The following is a 27,265-nucleotide window of genomic DNA, read 5'->3' on the forward strand; positions in this document are numbered from 1 at the left end:
AGATCGTGAGCGATAGACTCCCTGTTGAAGAGACATGGGAAAGCATCAATCAACACGAAAACTATAAAGTCGAGCATTTTGCCCGTCCAGATTGACTCTTCAGGACCTCATCCAGCCAAGCACCGACAAGCCAAGAGACAAAGACTCTTCAGTTGTTCTTCAATCTCTCCACTTCAAACCGAGCAGACCAATTCTTCAGAATGCGATTCACCGTCCTCTCCACCACTCTCCTGGCTCTGGCCCAGTACACCTACGCGGTCCCCGTCGAGGCTGCCAAGGCTGATGCTTTGGACGTTACTCTGAGCCACGTTAGTGACACCCGCATCAAGGCCGTGGTCAAGAACACTGGCAAGGAAGACATTACCTTTGTCCACCTCAACTTCTTCCGCGACAGTGCTCCCGTCAAGAAGGTCGCCGTCTACAAGGACAGTAAGTTGCTAAAAGACTCTCCGTCGACTGTGACCTCTGAGCGAATATCAGAGTGCACGGCATCACTTGCTGAATGGGTAGCTAACCTCTCGATTATTTCTATCCAGACCAGGAGGTCACTTTCGAGGGTATCCTCCGTCGCTTCAAGACTCACGATCTCACCTCCGAGTCTCTGACCACCCTCGCTGCTGGTCAGACCCTCGAGGATGAGTTCGACATTGCCTCCACCGCCGATCTGTCCACCGGTGGTGCTGTCACCTGCGCTCCAGCGGTTCCGTTCCCCTCGTCCACGAGGGAACCGTCTCCGGCTACATCCCCTACAACTCCAACGAGCTCAAGATTGAGGTCGACGGTGGCAAGGCTGCCCAGGTCGAGAAGGCCGTCAAGACCCTCTCCAAGCGCACCCGTGAGACTTGCAGCAACTCCAGCCGCCGGAGTGCTCTCAACCGGGCTTTGAGCAACGCCGCCCAGTTGGCCACTGCTGCAGCCAACGCGGCCCAGTCCGGCTCCGCCTCCAAGTTCCAGGAGTACTTCAAGACCACTTCCAGCTCGGTCCGCTCCACCGTCGCTGCTCGTCTGCGCGCCGTTGCCCGTGAGGCCTCCTCCGCTTCCTCCGGTGCCACCACCTACTACTGCACCGACACCCTGGGTTACTGTGAGACCAACGTTCTGGCCTACACTCTGCCTTCCCAGAACATTGTCGCCAACTGCGACATCTACTACTCTTACCTGCCGGCTCTGGCCAACACGTGCCACGCTCAGGACCAGGCCACCACCACCCTGCACGAGTTCACCCACGCTCCCGGTGTCTACAGCCCCGGCACCCAGGACAACGGCTACGGCTATGCTGCTGCCACTTCTCTGAGCAGCAGCGGTGCCGTCAACAACGCTGACAGCTACGCTCTGTACGCCAACGGTTAGTCCATCGAACGTCGTTCCTCCTTCATACATGATCTCTCCGATATACTGACATGCTCTGAATAGCCATTTACCTCGGCTGCTAAATCGTTCGCACGAGAATGAGCGAATCGAGTACAGCCCGAAGAGAGAGAGGGAGAGAGAGAGAGAGAACAATGACATGGATGTAAATTCGAAACGCGACTGCCAAAGTCAACTGGTTTGAATTTACGAGGGATTAACTTGTCGACTCTTTGCGGTGCTTGACTGGATTCGAAAGTGTATATACGCTCCATGGACCCCATATTTGTTTTGCTGATTTATGACGAGAGATGACAATGAACTTTTTTGCGATGTTCTTGGGAACTTGATGGTCCTGTAGGATTAAGAACCACTCGTGACTCTTGAGACGGTTGACATGGAAATTCCTTTCTTGTGGACGTCGATGTAGCTCAGTATCTGACGGGATAAACCAGGTTGCGTAGGGCTGAAACCTCGGCCGGGACCTTTGTTCTTTCGGCTCGGGTAGATCTTCCGGTTTCCACCGAGGTGGTCGCTCCTCTTCCCCTTGTTGATCGGTGATGATCATCCTTTTCATTTCCACTTATTTGCGGTCCAATATATAGAGCCAGTGGTAGACGTCAGGTGTATACGCTGAAGAGCACGTATTTCCCGAAGGTGCCTTGATGGGGATCCGAGATCGCAACGACCAAAACTGGTTCAGAAGACTGCGCTTCTCAAACCGTAAACTCGAATAAGAGAGCACCATCCAGCTTGTACCCTTCCGAGTCAAGGAAACAAGATGCAATGCCAGCAGATCCACAGGCGAGATATCAATCTCGCCAATCTGACAAATGACTTCCCTGACGACGGGGGACAAAGATGAATCGTCTGCGTCGTTTGTATCGAGACGAAGACGGCGATCGGCAGAGGTGGCAATTGCGTCGCTGGTGCTTTTGTCCATGATCAGGTCGAATGGACCGAGGGGGCAGAGCTTGGAGACATCGTTCCATGAGAGGAGGTCTGCCTGGTGCCATGCCATGGCTTGGTCACGGGGCTTTTGACTTTCAGACTCTAGGCCCCGACGTACAGCCTCGGCAGAGAAGTCGACGTTCTTAGGGTGAGAGATGAGTTAGTATGGGGTGGTTAAGGTAGTACGACAGCAGTGGAGAGCTCTCTCGATATAGGCCATGGAATGAAGGACGGGATTCATATGATCAATACATGTTGATGAGGGGAACATCGCCCATGAACATCTGCGACCGAAGCGCTGTTCACTACAGGACATGACATACCACAATGTTCCAGCTCTTCCAACCTCTCTGTTGATAAACATCTTGTATCTTGTACCCTAGGGTCGAAACACCCGGGCCCAGATGTAAACTCCGCGGTGTTACTGTCTCCGCAAATCGACCATCCAGATCTTTCACAAAGGCATCAATCAAGGGTTCACCCGGGTTCAACCACTCGCCCACATCCTGCCCACTCGCAAAGCGCGCATCCCAAAATTGCGGACTGTCGTAGTCGGGGGCGCCGGGGATTTTGGTATGTGTTCGGTGGCTTGACATCCGGCGCATTCAACGGAAGCGATGGAGGATATCGACCGAATCGGGCCACGGGCTCACGGGTTAAAGGTTCTTTTTGGCGTTTCTGCACGCTTTGCGTTCCCGAGGGGCTGGTGATTGGTTGCTAGTCAGGTGATGTTTATCAGTCCGGATGGACTATCTGATTCGATGATGGGGATTCAGATATCTATAGGACTTTAGGTGACTACCTGGATGGCCTGGACGCCTCAGGATAGAAAGGCACGTGATTTCCTGTTTTCCCCGAAGTTTACCCCGTGTCTACAGTAACCTCGAAATGACCAAATGACAAATGCAGTTTTTAACTGCTAGGTAACTTAGTAGTACTACTACCACTCCTACTACATGTTAAGACCAGCCATTCAGTCCAGATGGGATGTCGTGTACCACTAAGAGGGTCCACCCAAAGCTTAAGTGAGCTTATTCGTGTTTGGAGTCGCTTCACTTGCTTAGATCTTGGGCGAGTCCAAATCAATCTAAAATGGGCTATAAAACATGCCTTCGCTGGGATACCACGGTTGTCATAGCCTGAAGAAACACTCAAAATATCTAGTCAATAGATACTTGCCAAAAGAGGGGTGAATGGTCTCACGAACTGGTCGGTCTATAAAGCTACTCTAGGGTACCACTTGTTGGTCTCTTCTCTCCTCGGTCCACTCTCCACAGTATCTTCAATTCTTCACATGTATTCGAATCAGGATCCGCTCTTTATTTTGCTCTCACTCGTTCATTTCCAACCGCTTCATTGGGTATTTCTTCCTTCATGATATATCTCTTCCTCTCTTCCAATCCGATTGCATCAGAGTGATTTTTGAAACACTGCCATCATACCTTCCTATCTCCAACCACTGACTGAGGCTCTCTTGGCTGCTGGGCTGGTCTCGGCAGCACCCACGCCCGATTGCTCGCAGTCCGTGGCCTGAATTAGGAGGTCTTCTTCTTCTTCGAGCTGCACTTTCCCTTCAGCTGCGAGCACGATCGCGGGCAAGGCTTCTTGCCCCAGCATCGTGCTTGATAACATTGCTGTGCCTGCCGGTGAAAATCTGGATCTAACCGGGCTGACGGCTGGCACCAAGGTAACGAATCATACAACTCTCACTTTTCCGTCGAGTCCAAAGCATAGCGTCTTGTCGGATACTAATTTGATCTTGGACCACGCTTCTAGGTCACCTTTGAGGGAACCACCACCTTTGGCTACAAAGAGTGGACCGGACCTCTCTGATCAAGATGTCTGGATCTCCGATCACCCTTCAAGCTACCTTGGGCGCACTTATGAACGCTAACGGTACCCGTTGGTGGGATGGTAAGCGTAGCAATGGCGGCAAGACCAAGCCCAAGTTCTTCTTTGCCCACTCGCTGGATGATTCGAGCATCACGGGGCAGCAGATCCTCGACACTCCGGTGCAGGCGTTCGGCATTCAGTCGGACAACTTGGTGCTCAGCGGCATCCACATTGATAACCCCGCCGGTGATAGCAACGGAGGCGATGACACCGATGAATTCGACATTAGTGATTCCACGGGTGGGACAGTGGGAGCTGCCGCAAGTGGACCTGGAGCGAGGTAAAGATTACTGGTGGAAAGTCGAGCACCAACTGCAAGAACGTGCCTACCGGTGCCTCTTGCTACTTGACGCTTGAGCCATTGGATTCGACTACGAAATACGGGGAAGTGATCATGCACCGTGCATAAACGAGTTGGGGGTTATAGTCACTGCTCGATGACCACTCTTGTACTCATGTACGACTGAGAATTGAGTCGCGTTCTTCGGCTCGGTCATAATCATTATTCAGGTCAGGTGTCAGATCGACAAGTTGACCCGATCTCGTTTATTCACGCTCAGTTTTAACCACTTCCATGATGACAGAGGGTCTTTTGGGTCTGGTCTTGCTTTGTTTCTCTTCATTTCTCAGCTGTCACTGCCTGTGCTGTAATTGCTCATCTTGGCCATGTCATTCAAGATTAATGGATTTGTTTAGAACTGGAATATCGACCGTAACTTTCACGGTCAATATTGCGAAGTTCCAACAGGGGATTGTTGGTTGAACGTCCTCCACATTATTCATCCAAGCTAGCTCCAGCTCCATCCATCTCCATCTCCATCTCCATCTCCTGTTCGGTAGTAGCAATTATCATGTGACTACTCGCAACCGAGACCGCCCGTAATCCCGGGCGGGCGGACCCCCGTCAGATAAGCAGTCAAACTCTATCGACCAGATCTCCAGATGAAAATGAGATCGCCAACACCCCCCCCCCGTCGTCCCATGGAACTCTGTCCCGATCGATCGAGCATCCCCCCACAAAGCCTGCTTTCTTTCCCACTCGAACCCTCGACGCATGCTGCATGCTGCACTGCACACGCTCCCTCGGGACGCCGAGTGGATAGCAGTGCAATGCCCGTGCGATTGGTTCATCGGGGATGGCTCGAGTGTGACATCACCCTTCCGGGGCCGCGTGGACCGAGCGGAAAGTGAAGAATGAGCGCATTCGCGTCGCATCGAGAATTCGTGCTTCATAATAGGATAATGCCATTCCGGTCGGGGACGGGAAGGGGGAAGGGAGTTCATCCATGACTCCATTCTGCCATCATCTGGGTTCGAGTGACTAGCGCGTCTGGTCAGAGAGTATTCTTTCTTTCATATAAGGTACCTGCAGTCCAAGGCGTGTGGAAGTTGCTGGCATTCGGAGATTTCTTTCGAGTCTCGCTACCTCCTCCCCCCCCCCCCCAAAAAAGTGAAACGACTATTTCAGGCACACGTCGCACGTCACTCACTATGGTCGACGGTCGAAAGAAGAGAATCGCCATTATTGGTGCCGGCGCAGCTGGAATGGTAGGTGTTCAGATGAAGACACATCCTCCGGAGCTGATCATGTCGCGACCGAGGGGAGAAGTTCCAAGCTAACAAGATATTCTGTTCTCCCATCCTTGATCAGTCCTGTGCAGCGACCCTGGCAAACCACCCCGAGAGATTCGAGGTGACCGTGTTCGACCCGGAATCCCAGACCGGTGGCCAAGCAACCTCAATCTCCATCGACGAAAAGAAATACGGCGCCAGCTGGCTCAACGACGGAGTCCAAGGCGGCTCTGCCATCTTCCGCCACACTTTCCGCTTCTTTCGTCAGTACGGCCATGAGCCGCAGAAAGTCAAGCTCCAGGTGGCTTTTGGGAAAGGGCGAGACAACTTCTGGACCAACGTGTTTCCGAGTCCGCTGGTAGATAAGCACTCCAAAGAGATCAAGAGGTTGGGGAGCGTGTTGAAGTCGATCAAGTATCTCATGCCCATCTTGGGTGTCATGCCGGTGAAGGTGATCCTGAAATTGTTCCGCTTCAGCGATGATTTCAACAACAAGATGGTGTTGCCGCTGCTTGCGCTGTTCTTGGGGACGGGCAATCAAACGCCGAATGTCTCGAGTGTGCTGCTGGAGCGTCTGTTTGATGATCCCCAGATGCGACTGTGGGAGTACGACCCCGACACTCTCCTACCCAATCTGCCCGACATGTATACATTCCCCAACTTGGCCAACTTCTACCGCGACTGGAGCAAGGACCTTCGCCAGAAAGGTGTCGACATCCGCTTAGGTTCCACGGTGTCGATCCTGGAGCGAGGCAAGAACGGCCTTGTCCTGCAAGTACATGAAAAGACCGGGGACAATGACGAGACCAGACCCAAGGGTACCCCTGAAAAGTTCGATGAGATGGTCATCTGCTGCCCCGCCGACGAAGCCAAAAAGATGCTGGACCGCCACGCAACCTGGCGTGAAAAGTACGTTCTGGGTGGCGTCAAATTCTTCAACGACATTACCATCACCCACTCGGACGCGGACTACTTCCAAAATATCTTCGAGGCGAAATACAGTCCTTCCCTGACGGCAGAGGCGTCCACGCGCGATCGAAAAGAGCAGATCAATTTCGCCGAGCAGCCGCAGCGATGCAAGCCCGACGGCTGGGAGGGTTTCAGTCCCATGTACTTCATTCACGGGTACAAGTCGGATCCGGATAAGATTGAGATGGGATTCGACTGTACACATTATCAGCACCAGTTCCGAGAGAATCTGGGCACGAACAAAGAAGCTCGTCCGATGGATGAGCACGTTTTCCAGACCATTTTCTTGAACGATCAGCAAAAACATCTCTGGACGTGGAACGATATCGATCCGTCCAAGATCATTGCCCGCAAATGGTGGCACCAGTTTGGACACAGATGGCAGCATTATCTCCGGGTTGTGCCGGGCATGATGTTTATCAACAATCAGAATCACACGTTGTATGCTGGTAGTTGGACCATGGTGGTGAGTTTCAGATCATCCTTCGTATCGCATACATGTTTCCCGCCTTGTGCACGAGCTAATGGTTTCTTTTTCTTTCCTTTTTTTCTTCTCTCCCAGAACATGCACGAAATCGCATGCATCTCCGGTATCGCAGCAGCATATCAACTGGGTGCGGCCTACGAGCCATTCGACGACTTTGCCGAGGACTTCTTTTCAAAATACTTGCTTGTCTGCCATGGTACCCGTTACAAGAGAGGGAAGAACAAGCAGAATTAGGGGCCCGAGAGCAGTTATTCCTTTCCTGGTGCACAGTGTACACTGTAATAAGGTACAATTTAATTCCATTAATCCCTCTTGACCTAGAGCACATATCTGAAACTCTCAATTTCTTGATCGGTCCTGTTGGACAACTCATCCTGAAGCTCCTCCGTCTCGGTGAATTGTTCCGGAGTCCCGTAGACCCGGTCCCGTCGACGATTCTCCCACACATAAAAGACATAGAGGCACATCAGGAAGAAGACGCCCAGGATCAAACCCGCCATCGAAGCCTTGATGCCAGTCTAGAGGTTGAGGTCAGCGACTGTCCACCTGGGCAGAGCCAGAGCTCAACACTTGCAAGAGGGACGAGCACACGCTTACCGGGTACGATGGTTTCTCCGTGGGGACAAAGAACTGTGGACCGACGATATTGCCCACGCAGTACGCCACAAACATCAGAGCGCTGACTGTACTTTTCTTGGTGAATCCAGCGACATTGGAACTAATCAGACTCAGGGAGAGAGGGATATTCGCCGCGAAGATAGCACTGAGGCACAGCCCTGTCATGCGGCCTGCACGGTCATTACTCTCTAATTTCCAGATGAGCACCATCCCGATCATAGAGGCAAGTGTGTTGACGATCATCATGAGGATTCGTGTGTTTCGGAAGAAAGTCGCGATTCCCGAGGTCAAAATGAGAAACACGAGCTGGGCCGCACCAAGAGGCATCTGGATCAATAGGGCCTTGAGGTTGGAGAAGCCGAATCCCGCGATGATGATGGAGGCGAAACTGGTGATTCCGCCATTGCAGAGGTTCACACAGAAGGTGTACAGAACGAGGAACCATGTCTGGGGATCGAGAATGGCCAGACGGACCTGATTCCAGTGGAATTTGCCTGTGTCCAAAACACCAGTCTTGTTTTGCAAGGTGCGCTGGATTGCAATCGATCGCTCGGGCTTGGTTAGAAAGACGGCCTTGGCGGGGGAATCGGGTAGCAAAAAAACGAGAATGATGCCATAACCAGAGGTTATTGCTCCCAGCACAAGGAACAACAACTGCCAACTATACACGGTGGAGTTGTGAATCATGCCGATTCCATATGCCACCACGCCGCCGATCACAGTCGCGATGGAGTTGCCGACAAACCAAGCTGCCTGTCGGGCGGGTTGTTCTTCGCGTCTGTAGAACATGCCCGTGATCAGGGCAAATCCAGGGGCAATTGAGGCTTCTCCTACGCCGAGGAAAAAGCGTGCTACCATGAGAGTACTGAATGACGTGCATGCCGCATGGCACATAAGAATGCCTCCCCAGACGAATACTGCGACGCCGAGGTATTTTCCCAGAGGGAGACGAACGATGAGATATGAGCTCGGCCAGCTCCAGGCGAAGTAGCCAAAGTAGAAGATGGCAGAGGCCCAATTATATTCTTTTCCTCGGAGGTTCTACAGGGACACGATCGTCAAGTTAGTCCCAAAGCTCTCAATGCTCCGTCAATGTCAGGAGTAAGAGACATACCAGATCTTCAGTCAAGTTGAACAACGTTGCCTGGCTTAGAGCAAGCTTATCCATGTATTGTAACATGTAGCAAAATCCCATCAAAGGAATGAGACTACCCACAGGTTTCATCGATCAGTCACTCGATTCCCGTAAAGCTCTGCAGGGATGCACCACTTACTAGAGGTCCAGCTTTGCCAACACCTTTCGTTCCATCTCAGGCGTAACATTTGCGTCGAGTATCTGCCCAATGTCCACATCACGAGCTACCAGTGTTGAGTCGATTTTGGTTTCATTGAGCTCCGTAGCGCCTCGTAGGCGCGGTGTATCTTGCTTCTCCATCTCGATTCACCTGCTCCTGTGAACGGAGTACAGAAACTTGACAATGAGAAAGGTATGAGCACAAGCCAGGCAGTAACCTTTTTCTCGGAATAGTAAGCAAGTCCCTGGAAGAATTGTGATATTAAATGGATTTTTCTTCAGACTTGATAGTCTGCGGTATCGTACTTAAATGCTGCCCAGCTCATAGTTGCGATGGGCAAGTCGTTGACTCTTCCAGCAAAGGCTATTTCACCTCTTCTTCTCCTCACAGCGCGGGAATTGGCAATATCTCATCCCATCAACTGCCACTCCGACTGGCGGAGAGAGAGACAAGTACACTTTCAAGATACTCAACTGAAATTGACTTTCCGTCGGCTGCAGAGTCTGGGCGAAACTGAGCGCGCCACCATATTGATTGGAGCGGGGCCACCACGGGCGGATAGAGATTTCGGCAGTCCTCACGCAGAAGAAGCCGACGCAATCAAGATGATCTCGTGGCGATGTGAGCATTTCGCGGGGGGGGGGGGGGGGGGGGGGGATTGATAAGCGCAGTTGATGATCGTGATCGTCATTGTTGTCAGTGGGATCCTGAATGCGGGGGGATGTTGGGGTAAGAGGGTCTTGAGATGACGATAGGAAAATCAGGTCGGCTATTCAGCCAATGTGGGTTGATGGTCGGCTGTTGTGTTTGTTCTTGTTCACGGTCATTATCCGATAAGTCGAGATAGGAGTTCATTTTAATTCCTCGTCGGCTCATTGACGATATGCACTTGGTTGGAGGAGGCCTTGAGCTGTGTGAATGGAGCGGGTCGTAGATGGAGGGAGTATAGGAGGCCGTATGGAACCGGACTGTTTTTATCCTTGGTCAAAGTACGCTCGATACTCGATAGGAATTCGAGGACTATTGGTGGTCCACCACTGACTTTTCTTGTCCACAGCTTAAGATCAATTGCTGTCGTCTTTGAGTTGAGGACGGCTTCGAGAATCCTGGACCTCACCACTGATAACAGGCTCGAGCTACCATGATTTTGCCGACGAAGTCCCGCGAGATCTGAGCGGCCGTCATGAGCGGGTAGAGAGACCCTTTCCGGCTCACGCAGGAAGCCTGGCGATTGACATCTCGGCAATGCATCCAATGCAACACGCTACCATAAACTTAGATCTCCGACCTTACATTTCCACGCGTAAGACACTGCACGAAGGCGCCGGGTGCCTCGGATGTGACAAAGACGCGAACGTCTCTTCTTGCCCAAGCTATGTTTGGATTTCCCTTCATTCGTAACATCTTATATATACGCGCCTTGCTCGTCCACCGGGAATAGCCAAGAGAAGCAGTGCTCTCCACACTATACCTTCAGTCCTTCAGCAGATCCGCTTTGCCGTCATGTCAGCCTCACCTGCTCAGATCGAGGACGTTCGGGTAGCTGTAGACGCGGCAATTGATGAATTACATGAATCACTCCGAAAGATCAATCATGAGGTCAGTTGGGAGTCATTGATCTTGCATGGAAGTTACTGGTGCATAGTCGCATGGTGAAGCGAAGGTCAAATCAGTGCTCTGACAACGCGTCACTGACAGATCTACTCCAATCCGGAATTGGCGTTTGAAGAGCACCATGCTCACGATACCATTTGCTCGTTCCTGGAGAAGCAAGGCTTCACGGTAAATCGCCACGCTTTTGGTCTAAAGACTTCTTTCGAAGCTTTCAGCGGATCCGGTGGCCGACTGGTGAATTTCAATGCAGAATACGACGCTTTACCTGGTATGGTTGGCCCGGTGTCGAAGTTCACCATCGTTGGCTAATGACCAATGTTGGTTTTCCAATACCTTAGGAATTGGACATGCTTGTGGGCATAATTTGATCGCGACCAGCAGCATCACGGCGTTTTTGGCTCTCTCTGCCGCGCTGAAGAAGTTTGGCATCCCCGGGCGGGCTCGATTGCTGGGCACACCAGCAGAAGAGAATGGAGGAGGCAAGGCGCTTCTCATTGACGCGGGGGCCTTCAAAGATGTCGATATCTGTCTCATGGCGTGAGTGGTCATCTCCTCTCGACTCATGTTGTCATGACCCCCTAACCTCGACTGCCGGTCATAGTCACTCTGGGCCCAAGAAGCTATTCCCAAATCAAGGGGACGCCGACGGCATTGCCGGAGCATTGATGAATGCGCGCAAAAATATCCACTGCGAGTTCACAGGCAAAGGTGCCCATGCCGGAGGCAATCCATGGGACGGGATCAATGCCCTCGATGCATTGGTCACATCATACAATAATGTGGCGGTCCTCCGTCAGCAGCTCCTCCCTGATGACCGCGTACATTGCGCCTTTATGGATACCCCGAAAATCGCCAATGTTATCCCATCTCATACCAAGGCGTTTTGGCAGGTTCGAAGTCCCTCGCTCACCACGCTGAATCATCTCGTGACGAAGGTGCGAAACTGTATCGAGGCGGGCGCGTTGGCAACGGGGTGTACTGTGAAAATCACCGAGTGAGCTTGACTTTCCCCGTCACCATCTCCGTGGCTGTATAAGCGGTTTTTTGCATCATGAAGATCATTGCTGACGATGGATTTCACGGGTCTAGAAACGAGCTTTACACGGATGTCCGTCTGAATGATATCCTGTGCGAGCGGTATCAGATCCATATGGGAGAGTACGGACGAAAGGTGCTGAAACGGCATGACAAAGTGCTGACTGCCTCGTCTGATATCGGTGAGTTCTGAAGAGTCTCCCCCATGGCATACGTTTTTCTGCCTTCCAAAGGGTCTTAGGAAGCTGTGCAGCCCTTTCGCTCGACTGTTGACACTTCGATTCTCTCCAGGCAACGTGAGCTACGTCACTCCCACCCTGCACACTATGTTCGGAATCCCCACGCCCGACAAAGTCTTCCCTCACCATCCCGACTTTGCTGCCTCAGCTGGCACTGACGAGGCGCATACGGAGGCTGTGGTGGTCGGAAAATCTCTTGCACTCATTGGATGGGACATGCTCACGGACGATACTCTGTTTGAGACGGCACATCGGCAGTGGAAGGACGAGATCGCACGTGATGATTGAATCAATCCAGACAAAAGTTGAAAAGGGGCAACAGATCAAATGAGATAGAAAGGGCCGATTTTGTTGAAAGCAAAGCTCTTGGTTTCAGCCTTCTTTTGACTGGAAACGTTTTCTCTGGGTTGAGCAGGTGGAACACATAGATCGACTTAGATGCCTGAGGCTGATAACCCGGCAAGGAACCCGGCAAAGCCCATTTTTCTCTTTTTCTTTTTCAGAAAAACAAAAAATTCTTGTTGCTTCTTTTCCTCTGACGAAATTCCTCATCTCGTCAAGATTTTTCATAACTTCATTTCTCCTCGGATCTTGTCTCGAGGTCTGATGCTCATTGTCGCACCACTTTGATCGTGCCAGTCGTCCGTGCAGAAGCTATCAATCTACAGTGCCTGCCATCCCCGCAAACACGCAGAAACCGTTCGCCTTCTTCGTCAGAGTGTCTCAATTTCTCCGACAAATCTCCACCACCAGCCATCTTCCCCACTCGTGCGCTCGGTGCTGTCGCAGTCAGATTGCCTTCTCGAGAACTCCCCCGATGCCTTTTTTGTGGTCTTTCGGGATCTGCTAAGATACGAGCGGGCTGTTCTGACCCTCTATGTCCGGACGGAACGCTCCGCGCTCAAAGAATGGTTAGTCATGTCGTGGATGTGTCGGTTTCTTTTCGCCAAACAAGTCCGAGTTCTTCAAGCTTAAGCAAAGGAACTCTCGCTCGAACGAACTCTTACTGAGTCGTCGTCGTCTGATTTCTCTTGCCCTTTCCTTGCGCCAGGCCGATTGAAAGCTTACCTTTGCCCCGTCATCCATCAGGCTGCAGCACCTGCCGTCGCCGCAAAGTAAAGTGTGGTGAAGAGCGCCCTGTTTGCTCCCGCTGTCTTAATCTCAATCTTTATTGCGAATGGGGAATCCCTGTCAAGCGTGCACGTGGCACGCAGGCGCGTCCCCTCCAACCTGCTCCGGCGAACAATGATCTCGATCAGAATAATCGACTGATATCTCACGCCGGCGACGAACTCTCCTGCAATACCGATGTCCGCCTACGGGACGGTTCACCACTGTCGTGGTTGGGGGATCTTCCCTATGCAAAGTCGCCTCAATTGAGCTCACTGTTTGGCTCGTCTGGCGGGCCATTTCTCTTTCGCCCGTCCTTGAATACACCCTTGACGATGCGCGAAATGACATGCGCAAATTCCTTGACTCTGACTGAGACTGATCGAAAATATTTCGATTATTTTCCCTCGTCATCGATCGTTTACTACTATATGAAAGGATGGCGTTGGAGCAGCTTCTGCTATCTGTATTCTGGACCCGCCGCGACTAACAAAGTGATTATGCGCATGCTGCTCGCTATGGCTGCCAGCGATATGCATCGACATGGTCTCGTGGGGAGGTCGCCCGGTCGTCCCACCGCGGATGATCATGGCCGGTATCACTATAGTTTGGCCGTCAAGGAATTTCGACAGCTGCTCGAAACCCCTCGTGAGAGTGTCTCGATAGCTGAGCTTGAGGTTATTTTTGCCACCATGTTTTTGATGGTCACCTATGAATGGCAGTTCGGACACTCCATCCGCCATTTACAGCTACACCTGCATGGGATTCGGTCACTTTTGGGGTCACATCCCCAACTCTTTCAACTCAAGAATGTGGACGAGATGCTCATGCTTTCCGAGGAGAAGGACAGCCCATCTCAATCCCCTTCCAAGATTTCATTCATTTCTGAACAACTGTTGCTGTGGACACTGTGAGTGCAGAGTACCCAAAGGATGCTCAGGTACAATATCCTCGTGATATGCTTTATGCTAATACACGATCGCAGGTACGTGGACGCAAGCTGCGGGCCGATGGGGATCACAGAATCCTTGAATGACTTTGTGATCCAATCACAGAACCCGGCTTTACACCCTGACCATCTCTATCGCTGTGCGCGACTGTGGGGCAGATGTTTCTGGGGCGAGCAGTATCCTGATCAAGAGGTTCTCGATGATAATGAGAATTATCGGGCATTAGAATTGATTCACAATGGATTTTGTTTCCGTCATCGTACTTGGAAGGTCCTTGTCGACGCAGGGACCGGTCTTGAAACGGTGGACTCGCTAGCGCGAGACATGCTCTCTGTTCGTGAGGTATGTCACCATACCCCCTTGTCTGAGCTCGTGGATTTATATTTTGCGAAATTTGAGACTCCTTCTCCTGACATTCTTCTTTCCAGCGGTATTCCGACCTGTTTATCACTGCCAAAATCTCGCGAGGCATTTCGGCTCGACGAACGCTGCATACCATACACATGGGCGTTTGCACCTTTTACGCGCAAGTCATCTTCCACCGCCGCCTGCTTTGTCCCAGTAGTCTGCCGGGACTGGTTCACAAACAAGCTTTGGCCGGCATATTGGACATCACCCGCAAGCAGTATACATCTGATGCTCGACTTTTGCGCCGCATGCAGTGGCCCTTGTTGATGGCCGTGATTGAAACGACCGATCCCGGCCAACGGGAATGGCTCCGGCAACGACTAGTGGAGCTGAACAATGGCCACTCTGAGTACGTTTGGACTAACGATGTTGCCGATCAAATTCTGGCACAGCAAGAAGCAAGGCCAGGGTATTATGCGAATCTTGCGGAACTGCTGCGGTCACGACTCGAGTCGCAATAAAACAGGAAGGCAGCTCGACGGGGGAGGGAGACATGTGAGCAAAAAAGCGCGACAAGGTCTTCTGCGTGCACAGGTGTGGAAAGTTTGACGACTAATGACGAATTTGCCAATACCACCGATTTTGTATAGTAAAGAAACTGTGATTTGAAAGATTGCAATGCACATAGAGGCGCGTGATATGGGGGATTTTTGACACAACCCCACTATAATCTCATGGCAATATACAGGCCAATGTCAGGCTCGTTGGTACATTATTGATTGATGTGCATCTCGCTTTGCCACGAGTCCGAATCTCAAAACACTACACAGACCAAACCATGCTCAAATGAACGTACAGGCTGATCCTCCCCTTTTCAATCATCGTTGGTCAAATAGTATGCATCATAGGCAACTTCGCCCTTTGCTCGAGTAGCTCGCCCCACAATGACCCGGTTGTTCATCCATTTGTACTTTTCATGTCCGGTCTCAATCTTGATGTGAAGGTGAAACCAGTACTGACTCGGATCAACGGGTCCACCTTCCATCAATGCCTTCAGGACCTCGGGGGGTCCAGCTCGAGTGCCCTCCGTCCTATATCCAATCGAGAGATGGTTAGTGATCCAGTTACCACGGTGGTCCATGGTCAATCGAGAGGCAGACGTAGAGCAACTTGTGCTCCGCTCCGTCCATCGCAGGTGCCAGTGACTCACCGGATGTACAGGTATGCCCCGTCATTGCTTTTCACCACATAGTTGGTGTTCACATGCGTTGTCTGGTCATCTTCCACAAGCCTGAGGACAGATGCAAGCCCGCAGAATTAGCCGCAACCCTCCCCCAAAATGAATCGCGAGGGTCGAGGGTCGAGGGTCGAGGGTCCATCATGTCCCCAACATACATGAAATCCGCACCTCCCGCGGGCACAACCTCGCCTTCGAAATGCGGCCCATGCACAGACCCGGATTTGATAGGCACACAGCGTCTTCGACCGTAGGGGCCCGTGCCGATTTCCACGGGGGGATCGACTGCGCATCGCAGCGTGAAGAGGTGGTTCAATTTGGGTGGGGGCACGAGGGTTTCCATTTCGGTATAGAGGTCGGGTGGATATATGGACAGTATATGGACCTAATATTCAGGGTTGCAGTAGTTGCGAGTTTTAATGACTCCGAAATCAGGCGTAGACGGAAGTATGTTTATTGTGTACAGGTGGACAGCCGGTCGGGAGTAGCAAGACACGATGGATCCAGTGGTAGGAGAAGCGATCGGAAGAAACAATTCTGGCCTGGCGTCCCCTAATTGGGAATCTCGACGGTATATATGACAGCTATATTTGCCGTAGCAGCATCCGACCCGACCCCCTCTCAATGAACCGGATGATCCTCGGTTCAAAGACGCGCACACCAGACATGAAGTACTTGGCCGAATGGATGACGTGCATAGCTTGCGCTGCGGGCATGTTGTCGAGCGTCCGTCGAGTAGGTAACTTTCAAGGGCGGGTTCGGGTTCCACCGGCGGGCGGATGATGTGATGTGGGCCCTTCCCGACGCGCCCGTGATGTTTCGTACACCGTCATAGACCGAGAGGAGAGAACTTTGCCTGGGGCATGAAAATGTGTTGAAAGAGGGCTTGGTTCTGTGGCCCGGTAGAGAGTCACTCTAATAGGTAGTCGACTTGTTCGAACATGTGCTTGGGCGGAGATATTCTTTCGGCGTGCCAATTGTCGCCGTTTGCTAGGTCCAGACCTTCCGATGGAAGAGAGGACATGCCTGCATCTCCAGGAATATATACACACATGACTGGGACAGTAGTCTTGTCTTGACTTGAGTGGGATGACCCCGGGCTCAATACACAATTGTCTATCTTTATATCGTGATACCGGGCCGGATCTATCTTCTCATTGGAAATGCTGAGCTTTTGTACATTCTACTCTGTATCAGGCAGGGGATTCTGTCACTATACACCACGGGTGTAGATCAGTTGCAAATAAACGTTGTTTTCAAAACCAGTCTCTTCCCGCTCATAAGGTTACTCCTCGAACTTTTCCAGCCAACTTTCATTCTCAATTTTTTGATTCCTATTCTCTTTTTCAGGAACAAAAGCTCGAATCTGCTGGAGGTTGCGTGGTATTACAGGAGTATGCATCCTGCATGGACGCATGTGTCAGCCCTCTGCAGTCTGCACGTCTGCTGCAGGACCAGCCGGGATGCATGAATGGAGGATTATGTCATGGTCACGGGACCATCAACTCCTGCAACGAAGATTACATCAATTCCAATGTATGCTTGTAGAGATTCGATTTTTTTTTTCCATTGCAACATGGTCTAGAAATCGTGTCTATATGCAGTCATAAATCCAAGCAACGGAAATATGAAAAAAAAAATAAAAATAAATAAATAAAGAGTAACGGTCCATTCGGCGACGAGACAAACTTCTTCATGACACCAAAGCACACGGTCCTTTGGATTTGCCATGGTCTCGCGAAATTGTCCCCGTCTAATTGAACACAACGGTCTTGTGGCCGTTCAGCAACACACGGCGCTCCGTCACATATTTGACGGCGGTCGCAAGCACGTTGCTCTCGACGTTGCTACCGGCGTGGGTGAGCTCCTTGGGGCTCATGCTGTGGTTCACGCGCACCACGTTCTGTTCGATAATGGGACCCTCGTCCAAGTCACTGGTGACAAAGTGGGCGGTGGCACCGATGATCTTCACACCACGGTCATAGGCCTGGTGGTAGGGCTTGGCTCCCTTGAAGGAGGGCAAGAAACTGTGGTGGATGTTGATGATGCGTCCGGACATAGCCTCGCAGAGCTTAGGCGACAGGACCTGCATGTAGCGGGCCAGGACGATCAGATCGATCTTATATTCCTGGACAAGCTCCAGGACCCGGGTCTCCTGCTGGGCCTTGGTGTCGGCCGTGACGGGCAGGTGAAGGAAGGGAATGTTGTAGGTGGCGGCCAGAGCGGCAAAGTCGGGGTGGTTGGAAACAATGAGGGGGACCTCAATGTTGAGCTGGCCGGTGGACTGGCGGAAGAGCAGGTCGTTCAGGCAGTGGCCAATCTTGGAGACCATAATCATCACGCGAGGCTTCTGGGCGGTGGGGTGAATCTCAAACTCCATCGAGAAGGACTGAGCGGTGGGTTCAAAGGCCGCGCAAAGCTTCTCCAGTTCAGGCACCTCGTCGGTCGCGACTGCGGGGACGAATTGCACGCGCATGAAGAAGCGCTTGGAAGTCAAGTCCCCAAACTGGGAGGAATCGACAATGTTCAGGTTGTGTTGGACCAGGAAGGCCGTCACGGCGTGGACGATACCGGGGCGATCGGGGCCCGACAGAGTCAGGATGAAGCTGGAGGGAGCCATGGTGATCGGTCTTGAGTGGTGATCGTGAAGCTGGTGTTGAATCCGCTTGACAGGTCACAGGGAAAAGAAGGCTGCCAATATAGGACGACAAAGAGAGAGGAGAGTCTCAAGATGGGTGGAATCACGGGCGAAACCCAAAGCAAGGCCATCACAAAAAATTTTGGGTCCCACCATCATCCGTGACTCTGCCCTGGCGATCCGTTTCAAGGTTCACCCCACCACTTGAACCGGAACATGGCCGATCGCGGCGATGAGTCATCCATCATCGGGCACCCCCCCCTCAGGAGAAGTTTCCGTTCAGGAATGTAGTCGAGTCGTACCATCCATCTTCCATGATGATGAATCGTCGAGGACTCGAGATAGAATAATCCAGACCGGGCGGGATCCACAGTCCATCAGGCATTCACCTGCAAGCCTTTCGAAGATTCAGGCAACAAGGCGACAAGGCAACACCTCATGGCCTCGGGCTATCATCGTTGTCTGTTGTCTTTCGTCAGACCTGCGGGCACGCGGAAGCTTTTGAGTGACGCAGCCCCTCACGTAAGTATATGCATGGAGCTATGGCACGTCGACGAGTCACGAGGTGATAGTCGTTATCAGCGAACAGCATTCGAGCCGAGGATAGAAACACGGAATGGGCAAGGTCAAAAGGCCGAAAGCCCTTCCTCGGGCAGAAGATGCGTTACGGCATCTCGACTTCACTGCCCTCTGAGGTTGACGATTGTTGTTCCTCATGAGAATGTGAGAGCAGCAAGAGTTCTCCCTATCCTCTGGAACTCTGCTCGTCGCTTAGAGAATTATCAATCTGATCGGAAACGGAGGATCGTCTCCGTCTGCTAGACCTGTTTTCAAGGCTTTCTGATGCAGGTGACGATTCTCGGTGGAAATGAGGCATGGATGTTGTTGATCCTCATCTAATCAGGCATCACGCCTCATCAGAGCAGGAGGTTCTTGCTGCTCATCTCGTAGTACGTACGACTGTGCTTATTTGCTTACCACTGCTACAGCCGATGGAACATCCATTCTCTGCGGTCTGCAGTCCGCAGTCCTGCGCTACTTGACCGAGCGCTTCGCCCGTTAGCACACGGGTGCGCGGAATCAACATCCAAATGAGAGGTCCCACTGGATGCAATGTCAGTGGACGCGTTGAGATGTCCAGCACCGTACTTCATCTGGAAGAATTCCTGCCACGAGATTGTCTGCAGGCTGCAACATGTGGGGTTGCCAATCACAAAATCATCCGAAATTAAAAATGGGCACGATGAGACTGAATGTAGAAGAGGTCCGTGTCGGTTGGCTGATCTGTCAGTCACGAGGGTCAGGGAGTATCATCCCCTCTTCTTCTCAATCGGGAAAGGTTTCCCTTTTACCAACTCATCAGCGTTCAAGTGACGATGCAGCAAGGCGCCGCTCGAGTCAGACTAGACTCGGAAAAGAGCGGACCAGTTGAGCACAGCGCCTACGATGGCATGCGATAATACAAAGTGGGTTCAGTCTCAGTAATGCTGGCGTATGGTCACTATGGTGACCATCGACAGTCCAAGAGCATCATAGAATCTGGTGTGTACACTGAATACTCTTGACTCTACACGCTGTTGAACGGGAGGACTCGTAAACTTGGTGCTTACTGCTCACTCCCGGTACCAGCCAAGGTGGCAGTTCGCTTTGCGCTTGGCCTATCTGGTCACAGGCTCGGTATATACCTTTAAACCTGATACTTCTCGGTACATTATCTCCCAGTGCAGAGTCCTCATGTGGAGAAGTACCAGCGTGGTCACTCCGTACGGTCTGACCCCCCCTCCGGATCCCCCAGATTTCCAGCTCCTCCCGTGACCCCACCCACTCTCTCTCTCTCTGTCTCTGTCTCTCACCAGTCACCGCTCATCACTGGCCACTTTCACTGGGCCGCAACGTTCTTTTCACAACCCTTCACCCACTCTTACCCAACAAGGTCCATTCAGGCACCGGACCTGGATTCGATCCACGCCGCAAGTTTCAGTCCTCTGAGATTGTCATCCCCATGGGTCCCGTCCCTGTCCGTCGGCTCGTCTCCACTTCACCATGGCTTTGCGTACCTACCCGAACGAGTTTCTCGACTACTCCATGGGGCATCTTGCTGATGTTGTGCTGAATGTCGATAGCTCATGACATGAGAGCACAGCTTTGATATTTCTTCAGATCCATCGTGTGCAGCATTTGCAATTTGATCAAGGCGCTACTCTGGGCGCCTTCGGCAGCCCTGAAATTTCCCGGATCAGGCTAGTCTCATCGCATGAGCCACTCCCTCTCATGCGCCTGCAGAGTCTTATCCCTGCACAGTCACCGACTAGCCTTTTCCCCAGAAAAATGACTCCCCTTGAAGAGTGAGGGGTGCGATGAATTGCCGACTTTAGCCTGCAGAACCACGGCGCCGGGAAAAAGTAAAGAAGGCAGTGGAAACTTCCCAAACAGGAAATTACTTTTGTCCCAGGAATGAACAATCAAATGAAATGGCTCCACCCCGATTGTCCAAAACGGAAATATCAGAAACACACAATAACTGTCAATACTAAGCCGAAGATGAAGAAGTGGGGAAACCCCAGACTTCGTGAGAAAGGGGGGGGGGAGGGGTTCGTAGTCCTCGAATTACATGACCGTCTCGTCACGGATCATCGACCTCATCCTTCCTAACCTCGCTTAGTTTGAGAAACTGGTGGAGACTGCAGAAGGCAGAGAGCAAGAGCGGCAGCTCAACCCTTTCAATTTGACTTTACCTGGTCGTATCACTACTATGTTTCTTCGCCTCTGCTCGGCGGGCGTGTCACATTTCGAAACGGATCGTTCAGCCGCCATCTCCCCTCGCCCAAAGTGGGTAGCCTGCGATGCCAAATCAAGGCACACTGCCATGACATGAGCGCTACCTCGCTGCCCGAGTGGTCTACCGGTGTGAGTGCTGTTTCTCTGCCACACGGACAAGCCTGCAGAAAGCCTTCTTCACGGAGCACCTCCCGAGACCTGGGGCAAGACGGAAGCCTCCCCCACTGCAGACCCGGGCCTTCAATTTCGCCTGCCCCTTCCCCTGGAGAAGGGAATAGGAGAAGGGATCCACTGCCCACAAAATCTGGGGAGGTTTCTCCGTGTCCGCGGAGTGCTCTTTTGAGAAGCAGTCCATTTCCGTGCAGGGGATCGAGATGAACATCGCCACGGTCATGCACGGTGGTGCGGACCGCCACGCCGTGGAGGATGTGCTTCCAAAAAGAATCATCCAAGAGGCGAATGGCTTCAGGATCCACCGTTCGAATCAGCTATATAAGAAGATGTGAAACCACCTCGAATCTGTTGTTGTTCTTCATCCATTCCTCCCACACTCTCCTTCCCTAACACACAAAACGATCATCTTCATTTTTGATCTTCCACATAATCTTCATCATGAAGGGATCAATCTCGTACCAGATCTACAAGGGAGCTCTCCTGCTCTCGTCTCTGCTGAGCTCAGTATCAGCCCAGGGAGCCGGTACTCTCACTCCCGAGAACCACCCTTCCTTGAGCTGGTCCAAGTGCTCTGCCGGTGGAAGCTGCTCTGCTGTCAGCGGTAGCGTGGTCATTGACGCCAACTGGCGTTGGGTTCACGACAAGAGCGGCACGAACTGCTACACCGGTAACACCTGGGATGCCACTCTGTGCCCCGATGACAAGACCTGTGCCGCCAACTGTGCTGTCGATGGTGCCAACTACGCTAGCACCTACGGTGTGACCACCAGCGGTGACTCTCTGCGCATCAACTTTGTCACCAACGGCGGCCAGAAGAACATTGGTTCCCGTCTGTACCTGCTGGAAAACGACACCACCTACGAGAAGTTCAACCTCCTCAATCAGGAGTTCACCTTCGACGTCGATGTCTCCCACTTGCCTTGCGGCCTGAACGGTGCCCTCTACTTCGTCGACATGGACGCTGACGGTGGTATGGCCAAGTACCCTACCAACAAGGCTGGTGCCAAGTATGGTACTGGATACTGTGACTCTCAGTGCCCCCGTGATCTCAAGTTCATCAACGGTGAGGCCAACGTTGAGGGCTGGACTCCCTCCACCAACGACCCCAACTCGGGTATTGGTGACCACGGTACTTGCTGTGCTGAGATGGACATCTGGGAGGCCAACTCTATCTCCGAGGCTCTCACTCCTCACCCTTGCGACACTCCCGGACAGACCATGTGCTCGGGCAACTCCTGCGGTGGTACCTACAGCACTGATCGCTATGGTGGCACTTGCGATCCTGATGGATGTGATTTCAACCCTTACCGCCAGGGTGCGACTGGCTTCTATGGTGCTGGCAAGACCGTTGACACCACCGCTCCCTTCACCGTGGTCACTCAGTTCCTCACCAGCGACGGTACCTCATCCGGTACCCTGAACGAGATCAAGCGTTTCTACGTTCAGAACGGCAAGGTGATCGGTCAGCCCCAGTCCACCGTGGCTGGTGTCACCGGCAACACCATCACCGACTCCTACTGCAAGGCTCAGAAGGCCGCCTTTGGTGACACTGATGAATTCACCAAGCACGGTGCCTTGGCCGGTATGGGTGCCGCTTTCGAGGAGGGTATGGTTCTGGTCATGAGTCTCTGGGATGACCACAACTCCAACATGCTGTGGCTCGACAGCACCTATCCTACCGACTCCACTGCCCTCGGTGCCAAGCGTGGAACATGCGACATCTCCTCCGGTTCTCCCGACGTTGTCGAGAGCCAGGATGCCAACTCCTATGTTGTCTTCTCCAACATCAAAACTGGTCCCATTGGCTCCACCTTCAACAGCGGCTCCACTGGTGGCAACGGCGGCTCTAGCACCACCACCACCACCAAGGCTCCCGTCACCACCACCACCCGTACCACCACCACTAGCCAGCCTACCACCACTGCTGGCTCTGGCTCCGGTGGCAGCGGTGCTGCTCACTACGCTCAGTGCGGTGGTATTGGCTACTCCGGTCCCACCACCTGTGTCAGCCCTTACACTTGCACCAAGCAGAACGACTACTACTCCCAGTGCCTGTAAGTCTTGACACCGGACTGGAGAGGTTGCAGGAAGGGACCACCTCATTGTGAATTGGGAGAAAAATTCAACAAAAACTTGAACAAAAAAGGACCAGACGAGGAAGGTCTCGCGGTCGTGGCAGGGCATGGTACCTAGTCATGATCGCGCCTATGCTGGAAAGTGATCTGGGATCATAGTAGGGGCCATCCGCATGTTGAATGGTATCTTTCCTTTTTGACCTTTATTTTCTATTATTGCATTCACCTCTCTCTCGTTTTTGTAAGCTTCTTTCATCTTTTCGCATGTATTTCTTATTTTGGTTTCATCACTTTGTGGTCGAGTCCATCATTAGAGGATACGAAGAATACAATTGACCGCATTTTTATCTCGACCTAGAAGCCTTCGTCGCTTCTGCATCATAGCCTCTCAATTAATGGGTTCTGCGCTTTTTCACGGCCTCTCTTAACTTAGCGACGAAGATCATGCCAAGTGACAGAATCATGTCCAATCTGCAGGTTGAGTACCCAGGATCGCGCCAGGCTTGTGGCCGCGACTTTGTGTATCCATGCGCTGGCTCTTTTCCTCCATGGCACGTTGCTGGTCTTCGTTTCAGGTCTTCTCTCGCAATCCCCTTTTGCATCCATTTCGTACCTTTGGTGTGTCAAGTTCAATGCACACTTCAACTGATTCTCCACCTTTCCAACCTCTCGAAACATTGCCCCCATTTTGAATTCGTGGCTGATGGAATGTGGATCAACCCGGGGCTAGACCAAGGTACTACTTCCCCGCCGGTGCACGGTGGCCATCCGTCTACAGTCATAACGGTACTTACCTGGTGGACCCCTGAAATGGCGGCCGTTCCTGCAAGAGTTTCCACGAGAGGGGGGATCATGCAGACCCTTCACGATACGGAGAAAGCTCCGCCGGGAATGGCCGTCACTGACGAAGATGAGATTCCCTGAGTGCTTTGAATATTGTTGCAGATGATTGCGCTGGACAAAACTTGCTACGTGAAGTGGGATAGAGCCGTCCGAGGCTCTTGACGTAGCAATTTTCCAAGATAAAAAGTAGGTACGTTATGGAAGGACTCGGTAAGAGTGGAACTGGTAGTTACAGTATTTCCATACATGAATCATGACGATGAGAATGGGCAAGAAACTCCGTTCATGTTGCGAGTCATTCGCGTGTTTCACTCCTTTCACTCTGTAGGTAGTAGGTACATACCTGGAGTGGGTTGGATCAATTCTTGCGCAAACTCAGATTTCTGTCCGAGTCAAGCGTGAGGATCTTGATCAAGGGAGCATGTGGACGTGAATGGATTCTTCTGCATATTGTTCCGTGTTTAGACGCTCCCCCTGATCATTCATTATCGCCATCCAAACACAACACACTGCATAGTGAATCACTGAATATAGTAGTACCCCAGGACCTGCGGCTTGACCATCTTCGGCATTCCGTGAAGGAACGGCATCCGTATGGAAGTCTTATTCGGGGTTGCAGAAATCTTCCGGGGCCACGGGCCAATTCGAGTGCTGCGAACCAACGTATTGGTGTATCATGTATGCGAGAGTCAAGTCTGTGGAAAGTCCTGACGAGACGCGTGGTTTGGGCGGCTATCAGCTGGATTAGATTACTTCTCAGCCTGGGTATTGCTAGGGCTTCATGGTCACAACCATATGCACTCGCCATGTACTCCGCTAGCCGGGTTGATGGTAGAAGGTGAATAAATTTTTAACACTAACTTGACGGCTGGCTTATCATTAGAATTGTATAGCATATCGATGTATATTGGTCTAGTATTAATTCTGTGTGATGAGATTCACAGCTGGAGATCTCTCTAAGAGACAGACTAAGCAACAAAAGGAGGACCTTTTTTTTAAAAAAAGAAATTCCCACATTGTTGTTTCAACGTACCACATATACGTTTGCTCTCATAGATGGATGGACACTGAGTCTCCTCGTCATAGCTCTAGCACGAGAGAAGCTTTGTGTCTGTGATCTTGAATCCTATTAGAGATGGATCTTACCAGGGCCAACTTTGCTATCCCGACATCACAGCTGACAGAAATCGGCAGAGTCATCATCTTTCTCCAAAGCCTAACCATATTAATCTACAAGGTCCCTTACTACTCTGCTATAGCCGAGAACAATCATTTCCCGTTTAGGCACTATTCGGCACTTTTGATCTGCTGACCTCGGGGGTCGCATGGATTCAGATGCAAGTGCAGGACACTAACGACCTTTCCCGCCAATCCTGACCCGGCAAAGTGAGAAACCCCTGTCACTGAGGACCAAAGGTCACCGGGTCTGCAAGAATGGCAACTTTGCCAAATGCGGCCTTGTCTTGAGGCATTTTTCCTGTTGCAAATTGAATCCTGCAGGTCTGATTCATACACTTACACTGTACATTTGTACAATTACACACGACACGCTGACGCGCAATTCCCAGGTCTGTTAGACAATTCCTTTTCCTTCCGTCTAATTAACATCAGAAGGTGAAGCACTCAGTGTTTCATCCCCCGGAACAAGCTTTCCTACCCATATTGCCTTCAATTTCCGACGGTAAAACTCCCTTCCGTCGACTCAATCTCCTGGACTGTGCGCTTTGTGTTTCATGTTCCATGTTTCAGATTTCCCTGACAAGAAATGAGCGCACCCTTGGCAAATGGAGATCCGGCACGTGCCTATATGGATTATGGACCGTGTCGGAGTTTCCGGGTGTAAATGTAATTGTAGAGGTCTGCCTGTCGGGTGTTTCGTTGCTGATCAATCATGATACAGCGTCTACTAGTCTCATAGTTACTTAAAGTAGATTTTACTAGTATTTACGAATTTAGTAATCGAATACAAGATTGAAGATATAGCTGTTGAGCAGAAAGACGCAATACCAGTGTTTTTTATTTGCTCAGAAAGCCGCTCATTTTTGTGCATGCAGGATACGACTGCTCTATGGATGTACTTGTATTTACTACTATTTACCGATTTAGTCCTGTTCTCTTATTTAGTATTGACTACTGGTAGTTAGTGAGTACCCGTTCCTGGTACTCGTACACTTTAGCCGCACCCGGTCCCTCCATTTACCCCAAGAACAAATCAATTGTAATTGTTGACAAGTTTACACTATATACCTCGTAACCTCACTGATGTTGTTCTCTCAAGATCATCCGGTTTTCAAGGCTGTCCCCTGTGCACAATCAATCGACGTGTTGACCGAATTCTTCCAGAAATGAATCTCACACTCAATTTTGATCGTCTCGTCCATAGAATCAGAGTGTGACCTGGGCTACAGTAGACTCCAATTCTCCATCTATCCACATCCACAACTCACAGGCAACAGTAGCCAGTGCTGTGAAAAGAATATAGCCCTGTCATGCTCATAGCTAGTGTCAAGGCTTGAGGACACGTGAGAAAAAAAAAAAAAAAAAAAAAAAAAAAAGGTCCGGAAGCAAGAATGCGTTACGCATGTTTCTAGAGCCTAGACAAGCAATCTCCTAGCTTATGATTCTCAATTCTCTCGTTTCTCAGTCTGTCCGTTTTGTATGGGCTTGGAGGTTATCTTTGCGCATGCCTATAGTGTAACGCACAAGGTAGTTGAGTTGAGAAAGGTTCCTGTTCACATTGTTCAAGTTGTTCCTAATCTTCTACACACATCAATTCGAGAGGTGTATTCACGCTCACCATACGATGATACATACCCTCGTTCCATCAGGTCTTCCAGTTCACCTATGTTGTGCAAGATTTTCTGATGATTGAGTGTTGGTATTATATTCGCCATCTTGGAAAGAAACTCTCAAAAGCCGGCTCCATGGCATTCGGTGATATCATAAATAAAGTACCACTAACAATAGCACAGTCCAACCATCTGCAAGAACACCAAGCAATTCCTAAAGGACCGCAACCAGGGACAATCTGCCTCGCCAAATAGACTCCTTCCCACACTTCCAAGGTTGGACCAGAATATCACTCAGATACA

General features: G+C 51.4%; 11 protein-coding genes across 11 annotated transcripts; 7 read left to right on the top strand and 4 right to left on the bottom strand.

Moving 5' to 3' along the window:
- Nucleotides 1–200: 200 nt before the first annotated feature.
- Nucleotides 201–1,350, top strand: mep20 (uncharacterized protein; the record flags this gene model as incomplete). Its single annotated transcript, XM_056933032.1, has 3 exons — nucleotides 201–429; nucleotides 537–666; nucleotides 699–1,350. The coding sequence occupies 3 exons, from the start codon at nucleotides 201–203 to the stop codon at nucleotides 1,348–1,350; spliced, it is 1,011 nt and encodes a 336-aa protein (XP_056790573.1).
- Nucleotides 1,351–1,930: 580 nt separating this feature from the next.
- Nucleotides 1,931–2,894, bottom strand: N7539_003431 (uncharacterized protein; the record flags this gene model as incomplete). The annotated part of the gene is made up of 2 exons (XM_056933033.1): nucleotides 1,931–2,440; nucleotides 2,622–2,894. 2 exons carry the CDS (start codon nucleotides 2,892–2,894, stop codon nucleotides 1,931–1,933), a joined length of 783 nt encoding a protein of 260 aa, XP_056790574.1.
- A 965-nt stretch (nucleotides 2,895–3,859) lies between these two features.
- N7539_003432 (Polygalacturonase) lies at nucleotides 3,860–4,131 on the top strand (the record flags this gene model as incomplete). The annotated part of the gene is made up of 2 exons (XM_056933034.1): nucleotides 3,860–3,985; nucleotides 4,075–4,131. Coding segments are annotated over 2 exons (183 nt in total), but the record flags the coding sequence as incomplete, so codon positions are not given.
- Nucleotides 4,132–4,136: 5 nt separating this feature from the next.
- Nucleotides 4,137–4,475, top strand: N7539_003433 (Polygalacturonase; the record flags this gene model as incomplete). The annotated part of the gene is made up of 1 exon (XM_056933035.1): nucleotides 4,137–4,475. The coding sequence occupies one exon, from the start codon at nucleotides 4,137–4,139 to the stop codon at nucleotides 4,473–4,475; it is 339 nt and encodes a 112-aa protein (XP_056790576.1).
- A 1,207-nt stretch (nucleotides 4,476–5,682) lies between these two features.
- Nucleotides 5,683–7,453, top strand: N7539_003434 (putative flavin-containing amine oxidasedehydrogenase; the record flags this gene model as incomplete). The annotated part of the gene is made up of 3 exons (XM_056933036.1): nucleotides 5,683–5,739; nucleotides 5,843–7,198; nucleotides 7,295–7,453. 3 exons carry the CDS (start codon nucleotides 5,683–5,685, stop codon nucleotides 7,451–7,453), a joined length of 1,572 nt encoding a protein of 523 aa, XP_056790577.1.
- An 83-nt stretch (nucleotides 7,454–7,536) lies between these two features.
- Nucleotides 7,537–9,272, bottom strand: N7539_003435 (uncharacterized protein; the record flags this gene model as incomplete). Its single annotated transcript, XM_056933037.1, has 4 exons — nucleotides 7,537–7,737; nucleotides 7,817–8,878; nucleotides 8,952–9,045; nucleotides 9,112–9,272. The coding sequence occupies 4 exons, from the start codon at nucleotides 9,270–9,272 to the stop codon at nucleotides 7,537–7,539; spliced, it is 1,518 nt and encodes a 505-aa protein (XP_056790578.1).
- A 1,363-nt stretch (nucleotides 9,273–10,635) lies between these two features.
- N7539_003436 (M20 family metallopeptidase) lies at nucleotides 10,636–12,308 on the top strand (the record flags this gene model as incomplete). The annotated part of the gene is made up of 6 exons (XM_056933038.1): nucleotides 10,636–10,731; nucleotides 10,831–11,014; nucleotides 11,085–11,283; nucleotides 11,348–11,740; nucleotides 11,836–11,963; nucleotides 12,073–12,308. The coding sequence occupies 6 exons, from the start codon at nucleotides 10,636–10,638 to the stop codon at nucleotides 12,306–12,308; spliced, it is 1,236 nt and encodes a 411-aa protein (XP_056790579.1).
- Nucleotides 12,309–12,897: 589 nt separating this feature from the next.
- Nucleotides 12,898–14,949, top strand: N7539_003437 (Zn(II)2Cys6 transcription factor; the record flags this gene model as incomplete). The annotated part of the gene is made up of 4 exons (XM_056933039.1): nucleotides 12,898–12,931; nucleotides 13,110–14,040; nucleotides 14,116–14,422; nucleotides 14,509–14,949. 4 exons carry the CDS (start codon nucleotides 12,898–12,900, stop codon nucleotides 14,947–14,949), a joined length of 1,713 nt encoding a protein of 570 aa, XP_056790580.1.
- Nucleotides 14,950–15,302: 353 nt separating this feature from the next.
- N7539_003438 (DUF3237 domain-containing protein) lies at nucleotides 15,303–16,008 on the bottom strand (the record flags this gene model as incomplete). Its single annotated transcript, XM_056933040.1, has 3 exons — nucleotides 15,303–15,519; nucleotides 15,639–15,719; nucleotides 15,824–16,008. 3 exons carry the CDS (start codon nucleotides 16,006–16,008, stop codon nucleotides 15,303–15,305), a joined length of 483 nt encoding a protein of 160 aa, XP_056790581.1.
- Nucleotides 16,009–17,418: 1,410 nt separating this feature from the next.
- N7539_003439 (formyltetrahydrofolate deformylase) lies at nucleotides 17,419–18,285 on the bottom strand (the record flags this gene model as incomplete). The annotated part of the gene is made up of 1 exon (XM_056933041.1): nucleotides 17,419–18,285. One exon carries the CDS (start codon nucleotides 18,283–18,285, stop codon nucleotides 17,419–17,421), a length of 867 nt encoding a protein of 288 aa, XP_056790582.1.
- A 3,408-nt stretch (nucleotides 18,286–21,693) lies between these two features.
- On the top strand, nucleotides 21,694–23,313 carry cbhB (putative 1,4-beta-D-glucan-cellobiohydrolyase; the record flags this gene model as incomplete). The annotated part of the gene is made up of 1 exon (XM_056933042.1): nucleotides 21,694–23,313. The coding sequence occupies one exon, from the start codon at nucleotides 21,694–21,696 to the stop codon at nucleotides 23,311–23,313; it is 1,620 nt and encodes a 539-aa protein (XP_056790583.1).
- Nucleotides 23,314–27,265: the final 3,952 nt, after the last annotated feature.

This window comes from Penicillium diatomitis (genome assembly GCF_028827545.1).
Source record: "Penicillium diatomitis strain IBT 30728 chromosome Unknown utg000004l_segment0_segment0, whole genome shotgun sequence".
NCBI classification, from domain to species: domain Eukaryota; kingdom Fungi; phylum Ascomycota; class Eurotiomycetes; order Eurotiales; family Aspergillaceae; genus Penicillium; species Penicillium diatomitis.